The following is an 18,049-nucleotide window of genomic DNA, read 5'->3' as shown; positions in this document are numbered from 1 at the left end:
TATGTATACACGTTCAAATAACTATCCATTTGAATGCATGTATACTTACATAAGAGTGCATGAATTTACATTTATGTGTATGTACATGTGCCTTTAGGTACATGTGTGCATGTATATGTACATGTTTGTGTATTCTCATATGTGTGTATACCTGTGTGTATGTGCACATGGGTGTATCTGTGTGTATGTGAGCATATGTGTAACATGGGCTTGTGTACAAAAGTGTGAGGTGAAAGAGATGTGTGCAAATATAAATCCGTGTGTGTGAGATGTGTTCAAATATAAATCTATGTGTGCAAATATAAATCCATGTTTGTGGTGTGCCAGCATGGGACTGTGCAGATATTTCCATCAGTGTATGAGTTTGAATGTGTGTTGTGTCAGTTGTGAAGATGTGTCTGCATGTTCTTAAGTCAATGTGTGAGTGGGAGCCCAAGTCAATGTGTGCACATGTCAGTGTTGGTGTGAGCATGCCAGTCACTGTGCGGTATGTGTATGTGTGTGTGTACTCAAGTGCTGGTGACTCTGTTTATATCAGTATGAGTGTGTGCAGGTTCTTGTGTGATGGGTTTGAAGTCATGAGCACTGAAGTTCACTTCAGCCAGGAGCAGCCAGGACTGGGGCTCAGCATTCTGTTTTTACAGCCATCAAAGTGTCTTCCAGCCATTCTTAGGAGTGCCGATTTTCCTCCACACCCTCTGCCACTCTGGTCCAGAGACTCAAATAAACTGATCACCTCTCCCAAGCGTGCAAGGCTTGTGAGCTTAAATCCAGACTGGGTTTTCTTCCCCTGAATACTTGCTGGACCAATGATCTGACTCCCTCGGTGAGCGTTGGCACCAGCAGATAGAGCTCATTGTTCTTGGAGAGAGGGACCTAGTTCTGCATGAGCATAGTTGAGATCTTGCCAAAGCAGATCCAGGAGAACCCCGGCTGCACCACGGTCTTTCTGGGGGGTAATCAGATAAACACTCAAATTGGTGTGGACAGACGTCAGACCAGTGTCCTCATGGTCAGGCCAGTGTTCTCATGAATCACCCCAGCAGGCCAATGCTCCCCCAGGCCTTGGGTGTCCCCCACAACCAGCTCCAGCCCTTTTCATACTCCACAGTCGCCAGGTTACATTTTTTTTTGCTCCCTGCCCTGAGGCCAATGCCTTAGAGAGCTCCCCATTGCTCCCCTGCTCAAAGCCCTTTCCTGGAAGAACAACACTCATCTCCTTAGTAAGACTGCAGACAGAGCCCCTGCACTCCCACCCAGCCTCCTCTGGCTTCACCTCCTGCACACTGCCCTGGCTCACCTCCCAGATGCCCCACCCGTGGTCTGGGAGATGTTTTTCTAACACACCTGGCTTCTTTCCCACACAGAGACTCTGCCTGCACTCTTCCAGTCTGCAAGGCTCCCTTGAGGAAGGAACAAGATTCTAGTCCTCACTTGAGTCTCTACTCCTAGGTCACTGCAGAAAGGCCTTTCCTGACCTCCTTCAACAGCCCCATCCTTAGTGCCTCCTTCTTAATCCACTACCAACCCAACGCCGCACATTCCAGTGTGGGAGTGCGCTCCAGCCTGGCAGGAAGCTTTGGGTAGGTCTAGAAGGTGCCCACAGAAGGTATCCATAGCTCCTCGATAATGATAATTTTCAAAGGGCTTCTTTATTACTTTACCATAGCAAATGACTGTTAAATGTGATAAGTACTGGGGTCAGCCTGGGGCTAGATTCTGAGTTAGAAGCTAGCTAGTGTGCTAAGGTACTTTCAGGGGGCAATGGGAACAGGAAGGAACCCAGCCCAAGGGTCTCAGCAAAGGTGTTGTTTGTGATCTGAGCAGAACCACAGAAAACTGGCCTAGGAAATGGAGGAGGTGGGGGCCCAGGGAGAATGCTGTAGCTCTGGTCCTCCTGGAAAGCTTGATGCTACACACACACACACACACACACACACACACACACACACACACACACACACACACACACACGCTTGCACACACAGGGAAGGAGAGGGGAAGGGGAGGGGGAGGGGAGGGGGAGGGAGAGGGAGAGGGAGAGAGAATGTGTGTGTAGGATCTCCCTGGAGGCACACTAAAGCACCAGGTGGCCAGGAGTTTCTTTTGTCCTAGAGGAAGTCCACTGAAGTTCCTGGTCAGGACTGTCAACTTCTCTGGTAAGCTTAGAGAGAGTCCCAAACCCCACCCAGTCAGCCTGGGCTTCACAAGATCCTTTCAAAAGTTTTTGAAATGTAATGCTCTTGAATGCAGTGTCCTAGAATCTTTATCCCCAGTGAGGCAGGATAGCCTTGAAGGCAGACAGACCCTGGTGGGAGAGAAGAGGCTCCAGGCATTCAGGGCAGCTCTGGGATACCCTGGCACACTCCATGCCCCCTTCCTCATCCTAGGGACCTTGACCTGGGGCAGGGCAGGGTCTCCAAATAAGGCCCATGTAGAACAGGAGCGTGAGGCTGCACTAACCCCTGGGCAAGGAGAACTGGGCTAGCTGGGCAGTGGTGGCACACGCCTTTAATCCCAGCACTGGGGAGGCAGAGGCAGGCAGATTTCTGAGTTTGAGGCCAGCCTGGTCTACAGAGTGAGTTCCAGGACAGCCAGGGCTACACAGAGAAACCCTGGCTCGAAAAACAAAAACAAAAAAACAAAAACAAAAAACCAAAAACAAAAACAAAAAAGGAGAGCTGGGCTCCACCTTGTGTGGAGAGAAGCCTGTGCCTTCTCAAGTCCACATCCACTCAGCTAAGTCATCTTTAGCCTAGGTGGGACATGGAACGTGGCACCTGATCATGCTCCCTCCCTTCACTTTTGCCAGGACAGGGACTGTGTCCACAGGACTCCCTCCCTCTTCCCCTCCCTCCCCTCCCTCTCCCTCCCACACATTTGCTTTGGCTCTGGTCTGGCTGCTTCTTCTCTCCCCGGGGGCTCATAAAAAGGAACACCAAGGGCCATTCTGACTCAGAGAACCTGCCCCTTCCAGTTACCTCTTGCAGGAAGTACCTGAGATGAGCCATTGTTGGCCTCTGAGTTCCCAGGGTGCCACTCACGCAGCCTTGCAGGGCAAGGTAGAAAACAAAATTAGACTCCACTGTTTGGAGTCTAACCCAGTGGCTTCTGATGCCATACACAAACAATTCGAACTTAACCCCTAGTGGGGCCCTAGTGCCTCACTTCAAATGGCTGCTTTCAGAGAAATGAGATTGGCATTATCAAATTCACTGCCTCAAGATAAACTCTGCTCTTTTGAACTCTAGTCCAGCAAATACCACCCCATGCAAGTAGCCCAATAGGCTAAGTTAGATAACTTCTCTTCCTGATGAAAAAGGACCTCACTCTCTGCAGAGGTGTGCTGTTTCTGTCCACAGTGTTTTATTCTTTAAAAAAAAGATAAAAGGATTTAAATATTTTAATATTATATGTGTATTTTGCCTGTATGTATGTGTACCATATGTTTGTGTGTTAGCCAGAGTTTGTATTCCTGCACAAACATCATGACCAAGGTGCACATTGGGGAGGAAAGGGTTTATTCAGCTTACATTTTGCTGTTCATCATCAAAGGAAGTCAGGATTGGAACTCAAGCAGGTCAGGAAGCAGTAGCTGCTGCAGAGGCCATGGAGGGATGTTTCTTACTGGCTTGCTCAGCTTGCTTTCTTATAGAACCCAAGACTACCAGCCCAGGGATGGCACCACCCTTAATCACTAATTGAGAAAATGTTCCTTTCTCTGTGATAAGTCCAGCTTGTGTCAAGTTGACACACAAAACCAGCCAGTACAGTATGTTTGGTGCCCTTGTAGGTCAGAAGAAGGCATCGGATCCCCTCTGTCTGGAGGAGTTACAGAGGGTTGTGAGTCACCACATGGGTCCTGGGAAACAAATCAGGTCTGCTACAAGAACAAGTGCTCTTAACTGCCAAGCCATTGCGCCCCCCCCCCCCCCCCAGTGTTTGTTCTTTATTAAGACTCTCTTGTCAGTTCTGGTCTGGTAAATAAGTTTCGCTTGCACCTCAGATTTGTTGTTCCTTCTGTGGCACTCTAAGGTTCGTGCCCTGTCAGGCAGCTTTCCATGTTCCCGGGCTGGAAGGAGCCGAGGCAGTCATTATTTTGATGGTTTGAGGCCTAAATAATATTGGCTAGACAGATCTAAACGATGGCCTACGTAGTGACTAGATGTTCCTATGCCTCCCAAGACTCCTCGGCTATTTATTACAGTCTCTCGGGGGATGTCTCTCAGGTGCTGCCGCGGTGGCGGCTGGCTGCTGGCCCACACAGGGCACACTGTGACCTGTGCCAGCTTCTTTCCTGTGGGGTTGAGAAGCAGTGCCTGGAGACCTTCCTGCCTAGTGTGGGAACGCCTGAGGGCCCTGACGATGCTTCTAGAGTGTCTGACTTTTGGGGAATCAGAGCAGGAAGGAGTCTTCCTCCAGGTCATGGGGGCCTGAAGAGCCCACAATGCATCAGCTGTTCCCAGAATTCCTCCCAAGGTTACCTTACCCTGCTTCACAAAACCAGGTGCCGAGACCCAGGGCTTCCCAGAAGGCCTCTCCTTCCCACGCCTGTTCCCCTTTTCAAAATATTCTGCTTTCTTTCTAGATCAAGACCAGATTGTCAGTGGAATGTGGGGGTGCACACGGCGAGGGAAGAGGGTGGTACTCTATCGAATGCAGCCGATTCTGGTTTTTCTTTGTGTGTGTGCATGTGCATGTGGGTACAGAGGCCAGAACCAACTACAGTGTCATTCCTTAGGTCTTCAGGAGCCATTTCTATCTATCTATCTATCTATCTATCTATCTATCTATCTATCTATCTATCTATCTATCTATCGCTCATCTATCTAGCCTCTACTTATCAGTCAGGGATTCTCATTGATCTGGGGTAGACTAGGCTGACTGGCCAGCAAACTCGAGGGATCCACCCGTCTCTGCCCTCTAGCACGGACATTAAAAGTTTGTACCACCATGTCTGGTTTTATTTATTTATTAATGTGAGTCCTTTGGATCTGTGCTCATTACTTCTCTATTGCTGTGATAAAACACCACGGCTTAGGAAACCTGCAATAGGGAGGGCTAACTTAGCTTCTGGTTCTCCAGGGATAAGTGACATTCATGGTGGGACAGCATGGCAGAAATCCTCAGACATGACATCTGGAGCAGTTGCTGAGGGCTTACATCTTGAACTACAAACACGAAGCAGAAAGAGCACACTTGGAGTGACATAAGGCTTTGACATCTCAAAGCCTATCCCCTCCCCAGTGACAGACTTCCTTCAACCAGGCCACACCTCCCTAAACAGCACTTCCAAATGGGGACCAAGTACTCATATGCCCAAGACTGTACGGGGACATCTCATCCAAACCACCATAGGCTCCAATTCAGGATCTCACGTTTGTATAGCAAGTACTTTACCAAGAGTCCTCTCCTCAGCCCCGAACGCAGCCAGCTCTAAATGTCAATAGACGTGTTTCTTGGATAGAATTTAATTTAAAAAACAAACAATGCACAAATACATTCTTGCAGAAATGGAAACCACACAGATCAATGTCCACTTCTGCCTTTTAATCAGCTTCTCCCTGAAGAAACCTCTCCAGTCAGTCAGTCTGGACAATTCCTTATCAAACACGCTTATATCCGTATTCATATACACCTGCAGAAATAAGTTATCTTTCAACTGTATGCTAATGTGCATTTATCATATGATGTGTCATGGCCTCCCGCTGCTTTTATTACACCCAACAACTCGTTATTAGGGTTTTCCAAGTCACTGCGTGTTGACATTACTCATTCTACTTGATTTCCGCTCCTGTTCCTCCCCAGCTGTTATGTACTTAGCTACCTCCTCACTTGTAATTGCTTTTGTCTTTGCTTCTGTCTTTTCACTATTGCAACAAGGCTTCCCAGACCATCCTTTGCTGTGACTTCCAGAGCAAGGCATTCTCTGGGGGTAAACGAGAAGAGTCGGCCAGATGGCTTGTGTGACTTTAAAAATGGAAGACACTGAGAAATATTACCTGTCACCTGGCTGCTGCAACCTGCCTCCCTGTAGTTTCCCCAGCACTTGAGAAGATGCAACTCTGCAACTTTTGACTGGGGCTGTGGTGCAGCCCCTAGACCAACTGCTTAATGTGTCCCAGGCCTTGTGTTAGCTTTCTGGCACTGCAGAAAACCAAGTATAGTAGCCTGAAATCTCAGTACCTGGGAAGTAGAGCCAACAGGTTCAGAAGTTTGAGACCATCTGTGGCTATATAGTGAGGTTGAAGCTGGCCTGGGATTCAGGAGACCCTGTCTTCAAGACAGAAAACCAACCAGTCATCAGCCCCTCTGCACTCATGCCTCCCGGGGGGTGGGGGTGGGGAGTAAATCTCACACCTTCCCTCTTCCCTGGCTGGAGAGAGATGGCCACCTGGCTCCTTTAATTGGAATGGGTGGGGATGGAGTGGGGGATGGGACAGTGCTGCTCATAGAAACTTTCACCCAGTTCCATTCGCCTTCCTTCCCAGATGCTTGGTGCTCTGGATTCCAGACCTCCTCTGAGTTTCCTGTTCTTTTCTCTTCTTAGACCTTAGACCTTGAGTCTCTCCTACCACACCCTTGTTTTTGAGAAGATGTTTCATCTTCAGCCGCTCTCATGCCTCTAACTTTCCTTAGACAACCCTTCATTCCTGTCTCTGCAGGGCTTTAGGAAGGGCAGACGTTACACATGCTCATCCAATCTACTCTTTCTCCTCCATTCTTCTTCTCCTTCTTTCCTTTCTTCTTTTCTTCCTCCTCCTTTTCCTCTTCCTCCTTCTTCTCTTCCCCCTTCTCCCCTCTCTTCCTCTTCTTCCTCCCCCTTTTCTTCTTTGAGACAGATATCTCCTGAGTGCTGGTATTAAAGGTGTGGCCCCACCATTTCATCAAAGCACATAACTCCTTATGTGCTGCCAGGCTCTTAGTGAGGGGAAAAGCTTGCATTTACAGCTGTACCTTAGCACCTAGCAACACGCTTGGCGTGGATGAAGGGGTTTGGTGCGTGCCTGGGTTCAGTGAATGACAGGGTGAGGCACCTTGAGTACTCCATGCTGGTCTCTAGGGAAGAGGATTGCCTCATAAGGAACGGGCTGCTAACTTAGACAGTGGCTGAGTTTATGAATTTTCCTCGTGTCTATCTTTTACTTCTCCAGCATGAGTTTATCCCTTCTGCTAAGCAGAGCTTGGAGGAGGAACTGTGCTTGCACGGCCCAGTGACTTACCAAATACAGGAGCAGAAAGGGTCGAGCAAGGACCTCAGTGGGTGGTGACGTTATGACTTCCTCAATCAGACTAGTCTTTCTCCAGGCTAGTGGAGGAATGTGTCTGACCTCTATACAGTGAAATCGGGAAAAGTCATATGGTGGGACTGTGGCTCTAGGGGGTTAAAGGTCTGTGCTTGAAGCATAGCTTTACCTCTTACCTTGGTTCACTGGTTAGCCTTTTGGGCCTGAGTCTTCTTGACTATAAAATAGGGACAAAAATACAAAACTTACCAGATTACTTGAGATAACGTATGTGAATTCTTGCAGGAAGGCCCTGGATAGTAGAGTTGGCAATGGTCACCTGCTGTCACCACTGTTACCTTCATTATTATTTTTGTCACTATGCTGTCAAGGCTCATACACACTGTTCCATTCTTCTTGGGGGCTCACACTCCCAGATTCCTTCTAGTGACCCCCAAGCCTTTCCACACTTTCTCAGGGATTAGGAAATTTCCTCTCCCTTTGAACTGTTCTCCTGTGAGAACTAGAGATCTTCTCTAAGCGGAAAAACCTTCTGGAATGTATCCAGATGGAGATGGAGAGTCTCCACGGGAGAGCCGGGCTTGGGAGGTGATCTTGGCTCTCTTCAGGAGGCACGTGACCTCAGACAACTCGCCTCGCTTCTCTGAGCCCTTGGATTGGAGCAGCCTTTCCTGTTGTTGGGAGGCTATTGTTAAGATTCACCAGACAAAGGAGCCCATGGCCCTGTGTATTGGGAAAATGTGAATTAAACAGAGTTAGACAATACTATTCGCGATTATAATTATGACAATCATATACTATTTAATACTAATAACATTATATGATAAAATAATAATAACAAAGCAATTTGAGTGGTAACTATTAGCCAGGTGCTCTGATTAAGCCCTGCACAAGCACATCCCATTGATTCCTTTAAATAACGCCATGAAACAGGCCTCCTCCTCCTCCTCCTCCTCCTCCTCTCCTCCTTCTCCTCCCCCTCCTCCTTCTTCTCCTCCTCCTCAATTTACAAATGAGACAAGTTTCCATGGCCTCTAGTACTTGTGCATGGTAGATTTAAAAGTCAGCTAGAGCCACCAGTGTTAACTCTTATGGACAAGTTCTTTCTCACAAGTTTCTCATCACAGCTTTGTGTGTGTGTGTGTGGGGGGGGGGTGGGGGGCTGGATTGAATTCTTCCTGGGTTTCTTCCAGCCGACCTTGCACCCCGGCCTGGAGAACCCCAGCTTTGGAAAGGAGTTCCTGTGACTGGCTTCTCCCCTCCTGAAGACAAAGTGAGCCGAGACCCTCAGTTCCATCTGGTATGTGTGAGGTGTTCATTCGGCTTTCCTGAGATCCTGATATAGTCAAAGCCGCTTAGCTCTAGCTTAGATGAGAGAGAGAGCAGGGTTTTCTCTCTGTGTGAGCACTCAGTGACTAGGATCACAGGTCAGCCTGGGGCTGACTATCTTTGGGGGTAGGAAGAGTTATTTATGGGCCGGGCATTCTTGGGGGGGGGGGGTGAGCAGAGCCTTCAACTACACTCCAAATCCTAGGTTGTGGGGCTGGGGTCAAGAGGTTGGAATCTGAGCATCTTGGCTGTGGTTCTCTGGCAAGTTACTGTCTCTGTTGGAGTGATTTCCTTTCGCTTTGAGATGGGCAGAGAATCTTGTTTTCTTCGGGCTGTTGTAGCTCCAAAGACGTCTGAAGAGGCTTTATAAGGTTGCTCCCAGGTAATGTCACTCTGGTAGGAGTGACAGAAAGCTCCAGAAGCCAAGGGAACACAGAACACAGCTATTTCCCTAGCACTGTTATTCGTCCTAGCCTCTGTTTCTGGATCCAAAGTTCCTTTCTAAGACCCACCAGTCAGGCCTGAGTAACAGGGGCAGGCCTGGATTTAAAGCATAGTAACAAACTATCTGGCCAATCTCTTCCTTCACCTCCCCCAGGGAGCAGGCCTCCTCTTAAGGCCAGATAAGGAATGACTCACAGTGGCTAGCTAACTCTGGCCACTAAAACCTTTATGAAGCTTCAACCACACCCTATTTCCTGACTGGCTTGGGGCTCCCTAGAGTCCTTCTACCACTGATTCCCTAATTTATAGTCACTCATGGAAGGTGTGTGTGTGTGTATGTGCAAATGTGTGCAAGTCAAATGTGTGTGCATGTATATATAAATATGTGTGTGTGTGTAAGTGCATGTGTGTATATGTGTGTGTGCAAGTCAAGTGTGTGTGCATGTGTATATAAATGTATATAAGTGTGTAAGTGTGTGCCTAGGTGTGTTTGTATGTGTGTGTATATGTGTAAGTGTGTACATGTGTAGGTGTGTGCATAAGTGTGTGCATGTGTATATGTGTGTGTATGTGTACGTGTGTGCAATTTGTGTATAAGTGTGTGTGCATGTGTATATGTGTGTGCGTGTGTGTATGTATGTAAAAGTACTGTTGCTACCTTCTTCCTAGAGAGGATGGTGGCTAGAAGACAGTGCTGGGTTTTAGAAGATCAAATTCTTTATATAGTCATAGAAAACCCTGCTGATAATGTGAAGACAAGAGGACTGACTTTGAACACTCTTCATTTCACAGGGGGAAACTGAGGCCTTTGAGCTAGGAAGTGGTTGGCCCATCTCCCTGTTCCCAATCCCCCTCTCAGGACACACAGGGTTTCTGTCCTCAGACAGAGACAGCTCTGACAAAAAAGAAGGTACTGCGGGCCACCACTAAGGACTGTTGAGATGGGGTGGTCAGGAATTTCGGGGTGAAGCTATCGAAGTACCCCTATAGTGGGTATCAGGGGGTCCGGCCCAAGGGAAAGATCCAGAAAGATCTGGAATTGTTGCACTGCAGGCTGGGAGTGGAGAAGGGCTCCTTCCATTATGAAGATGTCCCACTCTGTGCTGCTGACTTTAGCTCACTCTCTCCTTCACCTCTGCTCTAGGAGGGTTCTGAGGTCCCCTGGATTCAGCCTGCAGCCTTTTAATACCTCCTCAGGACTGCTCAAGGGGGACAGCTTCTGTGCCATTTCTGTCTCTGGGTGGAAGGTGCCAAATGCCTTATGGGCAGGTGATCTGCCTCAGCCAGGCTGAGAGTCCTCATCTCCGGCTTATTAAAGAAACTCAATTAGAGGTCTTGTTAAGTGCGTCTTGAGACTTGGGCAGGGAAGGGTGGAGGTGTCTTGGTGGGGGTGAGGGTCGAGTTTCTGAGCTGGGTCAGCCATGCTTCAGATTGAGCATTTAGCAGGAGTGTAAAGAAGCCACTTTGGTGGCCTAGTGTTCCCTGCAGCTGTACCTATTGCCACCTAGGACATTGTGGCAGCAGGGTGGGGCAACCTTGTCTCAGAAAGTCAGGAAGCCTGGAGCTTAACTGCACGAATTATTATCACAAGGAGGGAGGGATTTATTAACATTATTCCAGAGGGGGCACTCTCAGAGTAAGTCACTGAGTTGGGGCTCAGAGGGGTGTGATTTCTAAGGGTGTCAAATTCCTGGAGGTTTTAAAGGGCCAGAGTGATATCGTCACTCCGGAAGTTAGAGTTGTCTAAGCCTGTGTAGTAAGGGGCTGAAGGGCCAGAAAAGGGACGTGACATGTTGGCAGTAGCTTTGGAGTGGGCTGGGGCGGGGCAGCTCTGGGAAGGACTGAGACCTCTGGCTCCTGGGAGGGGAGAGGTAGGAGCAGAATCGCCAGGAATTGACCAATGGGGAAAGAGCCCATATTTGCACTCTGGGAGCTTGGAAATTTCTGATACCCGCCCCTTCAACATCTCCATCCCCCTTCCCGCCCCGGGCATAAAAAGCCACAGGTGAGGGCCTTGTCACTCCTCCTGCGGCCAGCAGTTCTCAGACCTGCGTCCCTTTTTCCTTCGCTCTGGTCTCCCTCCTCATCATGACTTCCTATAGCTATCGCCAGACCTCAGCTATGTCTTCCTTTGGGGGTACGGGCGGGGGTTCAGTACGCATTGGGTCAGGGGGTGTTTTCCGCGCACCCAGCATCCACGGGGGCTCAGGTGGCCGCGGCGTGTCCGTGTCCTCCACCCGCTTCGTGACCTCGTCCTCCGGGAGCTATGGCGGAGTCCGCGGTGGAAGTTTTAGTGGGACCCTGGCTGTGTCTGATGGGCTGCTGTCTGGCAATGAGAAGATCACCATGCAAAACCTCAATGATCGTCTCGCCTCCTACTTGGACAAGGTGCGCGCCCTAGAGCAGGCCAATGGCGAGCTGGAGGTGAAGATCCGCGACTGGTACCAGAAGCAGGGACCCGGACCCTCCCGAGATTACAACCACTACTTTAAGACCATCGAGGACTTGCGCGACAAGGTGGGTAGCGGCCAGGCCCTGGGAGGTGCACCTGTTGGGGTGGTGCGGCAGGGCGGGGAGGTTGTGGAAACTCAGCCCGCGGGTGGACAAGCCCGTTACTACGGGCCGGGCAGGAACCCGCAGGGTGGGGCACAAAGTCTGGGCTGGACCCTGGGATTCGAGTGGAGGCGGGGTGGAAGGGAACTGAGACAGGTTAAGTGGGTGGGGCTTTCGGAAGCGGTGGGGACCTGCTTGGATAGTCAGGGATATCTATCCAAAGAGAGCATTTAACACAGCTTTGGGCTGCCCAGAGATGAAGATACCGAGCCGCAGCCTCAGCTGGGGGTGGGGTGTTGGGGAGGGCTGGGGAGCTGCCGGATATTAGTCTGTAGGCTCAGAGGTCACCTGAGCCTGTGGCCCTCTTCTGGGACTCTTGAGCATTGCTTTCTCCAGTTGTGTGGGTTGTTCCTGTCTGGTTTTCTTTACAGCAGCTGTCCTCTCACTCTCCTCCTCTCCAGCCCAGGGGACCACCTAGGCTCACACGGAGCTACGAGAAGAATGTAAAACCTGGGGGCTGCACAGTAAAACCAGATCTTAAAAAAAAAAACTTCCAGTGAGGTGTGGTAGCTCAGGCCTGTAATCCCAGGAGCAGGTGGATGAGTTCATAGCTATGCCCAGCTACAGTTAACTTGAATCTAGTCAGGGCTACATGAGTCTCTAGGCTCCCACCCGGCCGTCAAACAGCCCGAACAGACAGACAGACAGACAGACAGACAGACAGACAGACAACAACTCTAACACGAAACAAAAGAAAAATAAAAACAATTATTTTAGTAAGTAAGAGGGAGGTGGAAGTCTTGACCCTCTGCTTCTGTGGACCTCTCTCCTGGAGTCCCCCGGTCCAGGGAAGACAACCTGCAAGTCTCTGTGGGCTCCAACATCCAACAGGCTGGTTGGGTGGGGCATTGCCCTCACTCCTAGGGAAGAGCTATGTCCTGAAGAAATGTACCAGAGACCAGGCAGGCGTTTAATAGCGTCCTCTCCGCTAGTGCTCCCAACATGCAGTTCTCAAGAGCATTTTCCAGGGCTGTGTGAACTTAGCATGGAGCTAGACACACAACACAGCAAGCAGCTAGAGAGGTGTTTTTTTGACCCAGTGATGGACAGCTAGAATCCTAGGCGGTACACATCTTTCTTTCTCTTGCTTTGTCCCTTCCCCTTCCACACACTCCCAGCACGCATATCTAGAAGCAATTCTTACTCCGCTGTGAATGCTCTCCTCCGGGTTTTTATATTCTGTTGTTTTCGTCAACAACCCCCCACCCCCAAACTATCTATGTAGCTGAGCGTGGTGGCTGATACGTGGTGGCTTATCCAGCATTGAGAAACTGAGGCAGAAAGAAGGACGATGAAGTTAATGCCAGTTGAACCATACAGTGAGACTCTGTCTCAAAATGTCAAACCAGAGCTGGGGCGCAGTGGCACACACCTTTAATCCCAGCACTTGGGGAGGCAGAGAAGGTGGATCTCTGTGAATTCAAGGCCAGTCTACAGAGTGAGTCCAGGACAGCCAGGGCTACAAAGAGAAATCCTGTCTCGAACCCCCTAGTCCTTCACCCCCAAAGTCTAACAAACCAGAGGAAACCAACCCAACCCAACCCAACCCAACCCAACCCAACCCAACCCAACCCAACCAAAAACATTAAACCAAAATAATCCTGCAGATTCCAACCTGGTGACAGGATAAGTGGCCATGACCTTAATCTTTGAAAAACACTGAACCCTGGTACTGAATTGGTGGTAAACTTAATGATTTGAGTGAACCCCTCAAACCAGAGTCTTCATATTGGGTAAACTCAGGATTTCCAGTCACGTACAGTGGCAGTACTAACCTAGGAGTGAGGCTGAGTTACCATGAAGAGAGTACAAGGTGCCTGGCACATCACCGAAGGCAGAATGTGCTCTAAGTGTGGGACACAGACAGGGATAAGTGTTGCTTTTCTTTTCTTTAGGATTTATTTATTTACTTATCTATTAATTTATTTATATGTATATTGGTGTTTTGCTTGCATGTATGTCTGTGTGAGGAACTTGAATTGCAAACAGTTGTGAGCTGCCACGAGGGTGCTGCAAATTGAACTCTGTTCCTTTGGAAGAATATCCAGGGCTCTTAATCTCCAAGTTACCTCTCCAGTCCCTGGGATAAATGATCCATCCATCCTTCCTTCCTTCCTTCCTTCCTTCCTTCCTTCCTTCCTTCCTTCCTTCCGTCTTTCCTCTTTCTTTCTTTTTTTTTTTTTTTTGGTTTTTGGTTTTTGGTTTTTTGAGACAGAGTTTCTCTGTGTAGCCCTGGCTGGCTCAAACTCAGAAATCCTTCTGCCTCTGCCTCCCAAGTGGTGGGGTTAAAGGCATGTGCCACCACTGCCTGGAGGGATAAATGATTCTTTTTTTTTTAAGATTTATTTATTTATTATATCTAAGTACACTGTAGCTGTCTTCAGACACTCTGGAAGAGAGCGTCAGATCTAGTTTCGGATGGTTGTGAGCCACCATGTGGTTGCTGGGATTTGAACTCAGGACCTTAGGAAGAGCAGTCAGTGCTCTTAACCGCTGAGCCATCTCTCCAGCCCAGGATAAATGATTCTTAAAGCTTCATGTTTCTAGGTCCTTTTCAGATCACTTAGAGTTTCACCTGCACAGGTCTTGGCCATGCCCTTCTGGAATTGCCTCTTTGCCTGCCTCCCTTCACCCAACCTCCTTTACAGTGTGTTGTGCTCCAGCTCTGGGGCTGTGGATCGATGCCAAAGTCTCCCAGAGAGCAGACTAGTGGGTAGTGTCAAGGGAGTGGGGGCTATCCATTCCTCTCTCCTTCTCTGGGAAGAAAGTAGATTGATAATACTGGCTTGCCAAACTGGTGCCAACTGCCAGCCTCCTCCCTTCTAGATTCTTGGTGCCACCATTGACAACTCCAAGATTGTCCTACAGATTGACAATGCTCGCCTGGCTGCAGATGACTTCAGAACCAAGTAAGTGTCCCTGTATTGGGGGCTGCGGAAGCCAGGCAAGTGAGAGGAGAGCAGCGGCAGGTCTTATAGTGCTTGATGAAGTAGAGGCCTGGACTCTGCCCTTCTCCACTTGAGCTGGCTCAAAGCAATGCCCCCCCTCCCCGACTCCTAAACCCTGGGAAAGTTGGCAGAGACACAGATCCAGCACTAGCCTGACTGCAACTATTTCTTCGGAAAGGTTTGAGACAGAACACGCCTTGCGTCTGAGCGTGGAGGCCGACATCAACGGCCTGCGCCGGGTGCTGGATGAGCTGACTCTGGCCAGGACTGACCTGGAGATGCAGATTGAGAGCCTGAAGGAGGAGCTGGCCTACCTGAAGAAGAACCATGAGGAGGTGGGTCAAGCTGGGCCTTCTGTCCATTTTGTCCCAGGATTGGGAGACCCTATTATCTTGGGCTTACTGACCATGACCTCATCTCTTGGCCCTGGCTTTGATCATGCCTCTGGCAGTCTCAGCAGGGCCATGACATCATCACTATGATGACCTTACTGACCATGACATCATCACTATGGCCCTGGCTTTGATCATGCCTCTCGCAGTCTCAGCAGGGCATGGTAACCATGACATCTACTTTCCAGTGCTGGCTCCTAGATTTGTACCTCCAAACCAGCCGTCTTCAGCTCAGGGCTTGGGGGAGTGACCTGATCCAAGTTCAGCATGTGTAGGTCTTGACATGCCCTTGACTGTGGTGTCTTCACAGGAAATTACTGCCCTGAGGAGCCAGGTGGGTGGCCAGGTCAGTGTGGAGGTGGATTCCACTCCCGGTGTCGACCTAGCCAAGATCCTGAGTGAGATGAGAAGTCAGTATGAGATCATGGCCGAGAAGAACCGGAAGGATGCTGAAGCCACCTACCTTGCTCGGGTATGCAGAGGATGCTGGTATCCCGTGAGGGTGGCGAGGAGAGACCCTGAACCCTCACCCATCCACCCGCAGAGAGAAGCTTGTTGCTTATTTTCTCCTTAACTTGTCTTGTTACAGATTGAGGAGCTGAACACCCAGGTCGCCGTCCACTCTGAGCAGATCCAGATAAGCAAGACCGAAGTCACGGACCTTCGACGGACCCTCCAGGGCCTTGAGATTGAGCTGCAGTCCCAGCTCAGCATGGTACGTGTCTCCACCCTACGGCCTGCACACTTGTGCCCTGGCAACCTCGGTGCCTGTGCCCGTGTTCAGGAACCTGCCTCTGCTGAGTCACGCCCCCTTTCCCTCCCCTCAGAAAGCTGCCCTGGAAGGCACGCTGGCAGAGACGGAGGCCCGTTATGGAGTCCAGCTGTCACAGATCCAGAGCGTGATCAGCGGTTTTGAAGCCCAGCTGAGCGACGTGCGTGCCGACATAGAGCGCCAGAACCAGGAGTATAAGCAGCTCATGGACATCAAGTCCAGGCTGGAGCAGGAGATCGCCACCTACCGCAGCCTGCTGGAGGGCCAGGAAGCCCACTACAACAATCTGCCCACCCCCAAGGCCATCTGAGCTACCAGCGAGACTCCCCTGGGAAGGGGCCTGACTGGGGTGATAAAAGTTTACTCTAACCCCTCCCTCGACTTGTCAATAAAACTATCCTCCAAGGGAAAAAGGATACCTTGCTTATTTCAGCCGATGAGGGATGGGTCATGTCTTAGCCCCTTGTTTTACTTGAACCAAAGTCCACCCTGTCCCAGGACAGGGAGAGGGGGCAAGAGCATATTGCTAGAGCTATGGCAATTCGGGTTAGATAAATGACCTGTACAGAGGGAATCGTTCTTTTCGACAATCTTGTTTCCCCTTCAGAGAGCTAGTGGGGTTTAGAGAGGTCTGGTGGTCGGTTGTACACGTAACTGCTGCAATACACAGTAATAAAAAGTGAGGTGTGCACAGGTCAGAGGTTAATATAAGCAGCTTCTGTACTCACCCCTCTGTCCTTCAGAGACAAGGTCTGAGCCTGCGGCTCACTGATTTAGTTGGGTTGCCCAGCTGGTGAGTTCCAGGGACCCACTTTGCCTCCTCGTGTTGAGATTGCAGAATGCCACCCTCTCTACCCACGTGTTCTGGCGATCACACTCAGGTTGTCAGGCTTGGTGGCACACACCTTTACTCACAAAGTCACCTTGTAGCCCCACACCGGCGCTTCATGTGGGAGCTGGGGATTTGAACTCTGACCCTCATGCTTGCTGAGGAAGCATTTCCCCGCTAGAAACTAAAGCGTGGGATTTGAACCGGTCCCAGATTTAGTTTTCTTTCCATTGTTCTCTCTTCGGATTGGGATGTAAGTTATGAAGTGAATGAAGACTGAGCACCTACTATGTGCCGTTAATTAAAAATCAACCCTTGAAGGTAGGACAAGCTGCATTTTATACAGCAGGAAATGAGTTCAGAGAAATGAAATCCTTGGTTGAGGTGCACACAGCTAGACAACACAGTCAGAACTAGCATCAGAGCTGCACAGTTCCTGGCCGCTGGGACCCAGGTGGTCTCCTGGAGTTGACAACATTTCTCCTACCTAGCCTTGCTCCACATGAAGGGTCAGGACAGGGACCTCCCGAGGCCTTTGGTCCTGACATGTTAAACCACACTGGAGCTTTGGGATTTAGACATTCTGTTTAAAAACAAGGCTGGACAGGGTGTCCTTTTCTGTGTGTGCTTGTGTGCAGGTACCAACACATTCCTTATGCAGCAGCCCCGAATAAGCCCCTGAACACTCACCAGCTCCGACCTGGGCCCAGGGCCTGGAATGGATCTGGGCTGTGACCTAGACCTCCCACACAGGCCCCCAGCCTGACATGTCTGGAGCCTGCCCTGAGCCCATAAAGGAACAGAGTTGCAGCTTCCTGGTACAGCTCTGCCCCTGGGTAGGTAGGGTGAACCTGTGGTTTACAGTTCAGCTGCCAAGAGCTGAGGACAATTCAAGGGAAATAATAGACCCATGAAACAAGGCCTTGGCTACAGGGTGCTGACTCTCACTTTGACAGTTAGCAGGGAACAAGTGAAGGACACTTGTCTTACTTAGTACCCCATCTGAGGCCTTTTAGGGAAGCATGTTGAATGTTGGCTGCTGCCCTGTGCCCTGATTCTGGCTAAGCCTGAAGGAGGTGCTCTTTGTTCCTTCCCCTTAGGGGTCTCTGTAGCTTAGCTTGCTCCAAACCATAAGGCTGATTATAAAAGCGTGGTCTCAGAGCCTGGTTCTTCCCTTTCCTCTCCCCGCCTCCTGCTTGTGGGCCCCCCACCCCCGCCTTTCAACACCCCCAATCTCCTTCCAGCGCTTAAATTCTCAGGAGGATTTGAGCTGGTGGCAGAGGCCAGGCCGCACCCCAGCCTCAGATTGCCCGGAGATCCTTGTCCCTGTCAATAAAAGCCTCCCTTGTCACAGCTGAAACCCTCCCCCTGCCCCAGGGGCCCCTGGAATGTGACTGTGGGGTGGGGTGTGGGCCCACACAGGTGTGGCAGGTGACTGGGCCATCAGCACTGAAGGCTGCAGGTTGAAGTGTGAG

General features: G+C 50.1%; 1 protein-coding gene across 2 annotated transcripts; it reads left to right on the top strand.

Moving 5' to 3' along the window:
- The first annotated feature begins 11,041 nt into the window (after positions 1-11,041).
- On the top strand, positions 11,042-16,158 carry Krt19 (keratin 19). Of its 2 annotated transcripts, none has more exons than NM_008471.3 (6): positions 11,042-11,537; positions 14,460-14,542; positions 14,760-14,916; positions 15,284-15,445; positions 15,563-15,688; positions 15,801-16,158. In NM_008471.3, exons 1-6 carry the CDS (start codon positions 11,109-11,111, stop codon positions 16,053-16,055), a joined length of 1,212 nt encoding a protein of 403 aa, NP_032497.1. In that variant the 5' UTR covers positions 11,042-11,108; the 3' UTR covers positions 16,056-16,158. The 2 variants fall into 2 exon arrangements, with proteins under 2 accessions (NP_032497.1, NP_001300892.1); NM_001313963.1 differs by lacking the exon at positions 11,042-11,537 and adding an exon at positions 13,269-13,302.
- The last annotated feature ends 1,891 nt before the right edge of the window (positions 16,159-18,049 follow it).

The sequence above is a fragment of the Mus musculus genome, chromosome 11 (genome assembly GCF_000001635.26).
Source record: "Mus musculus strain C57BL/6J chromosome 11, GRCm38.p6 C57BL/6J".
Classification (NCBI taxonomy): domain Eukaryota; kingdom Metazoa; phylum Chordata; class Mammalia; order Rodentia; family Muridae; genus Mus; species Mus musculus.
This window is presented reverse-complemented; position numbering and strand designations above follow the sequence as displayed.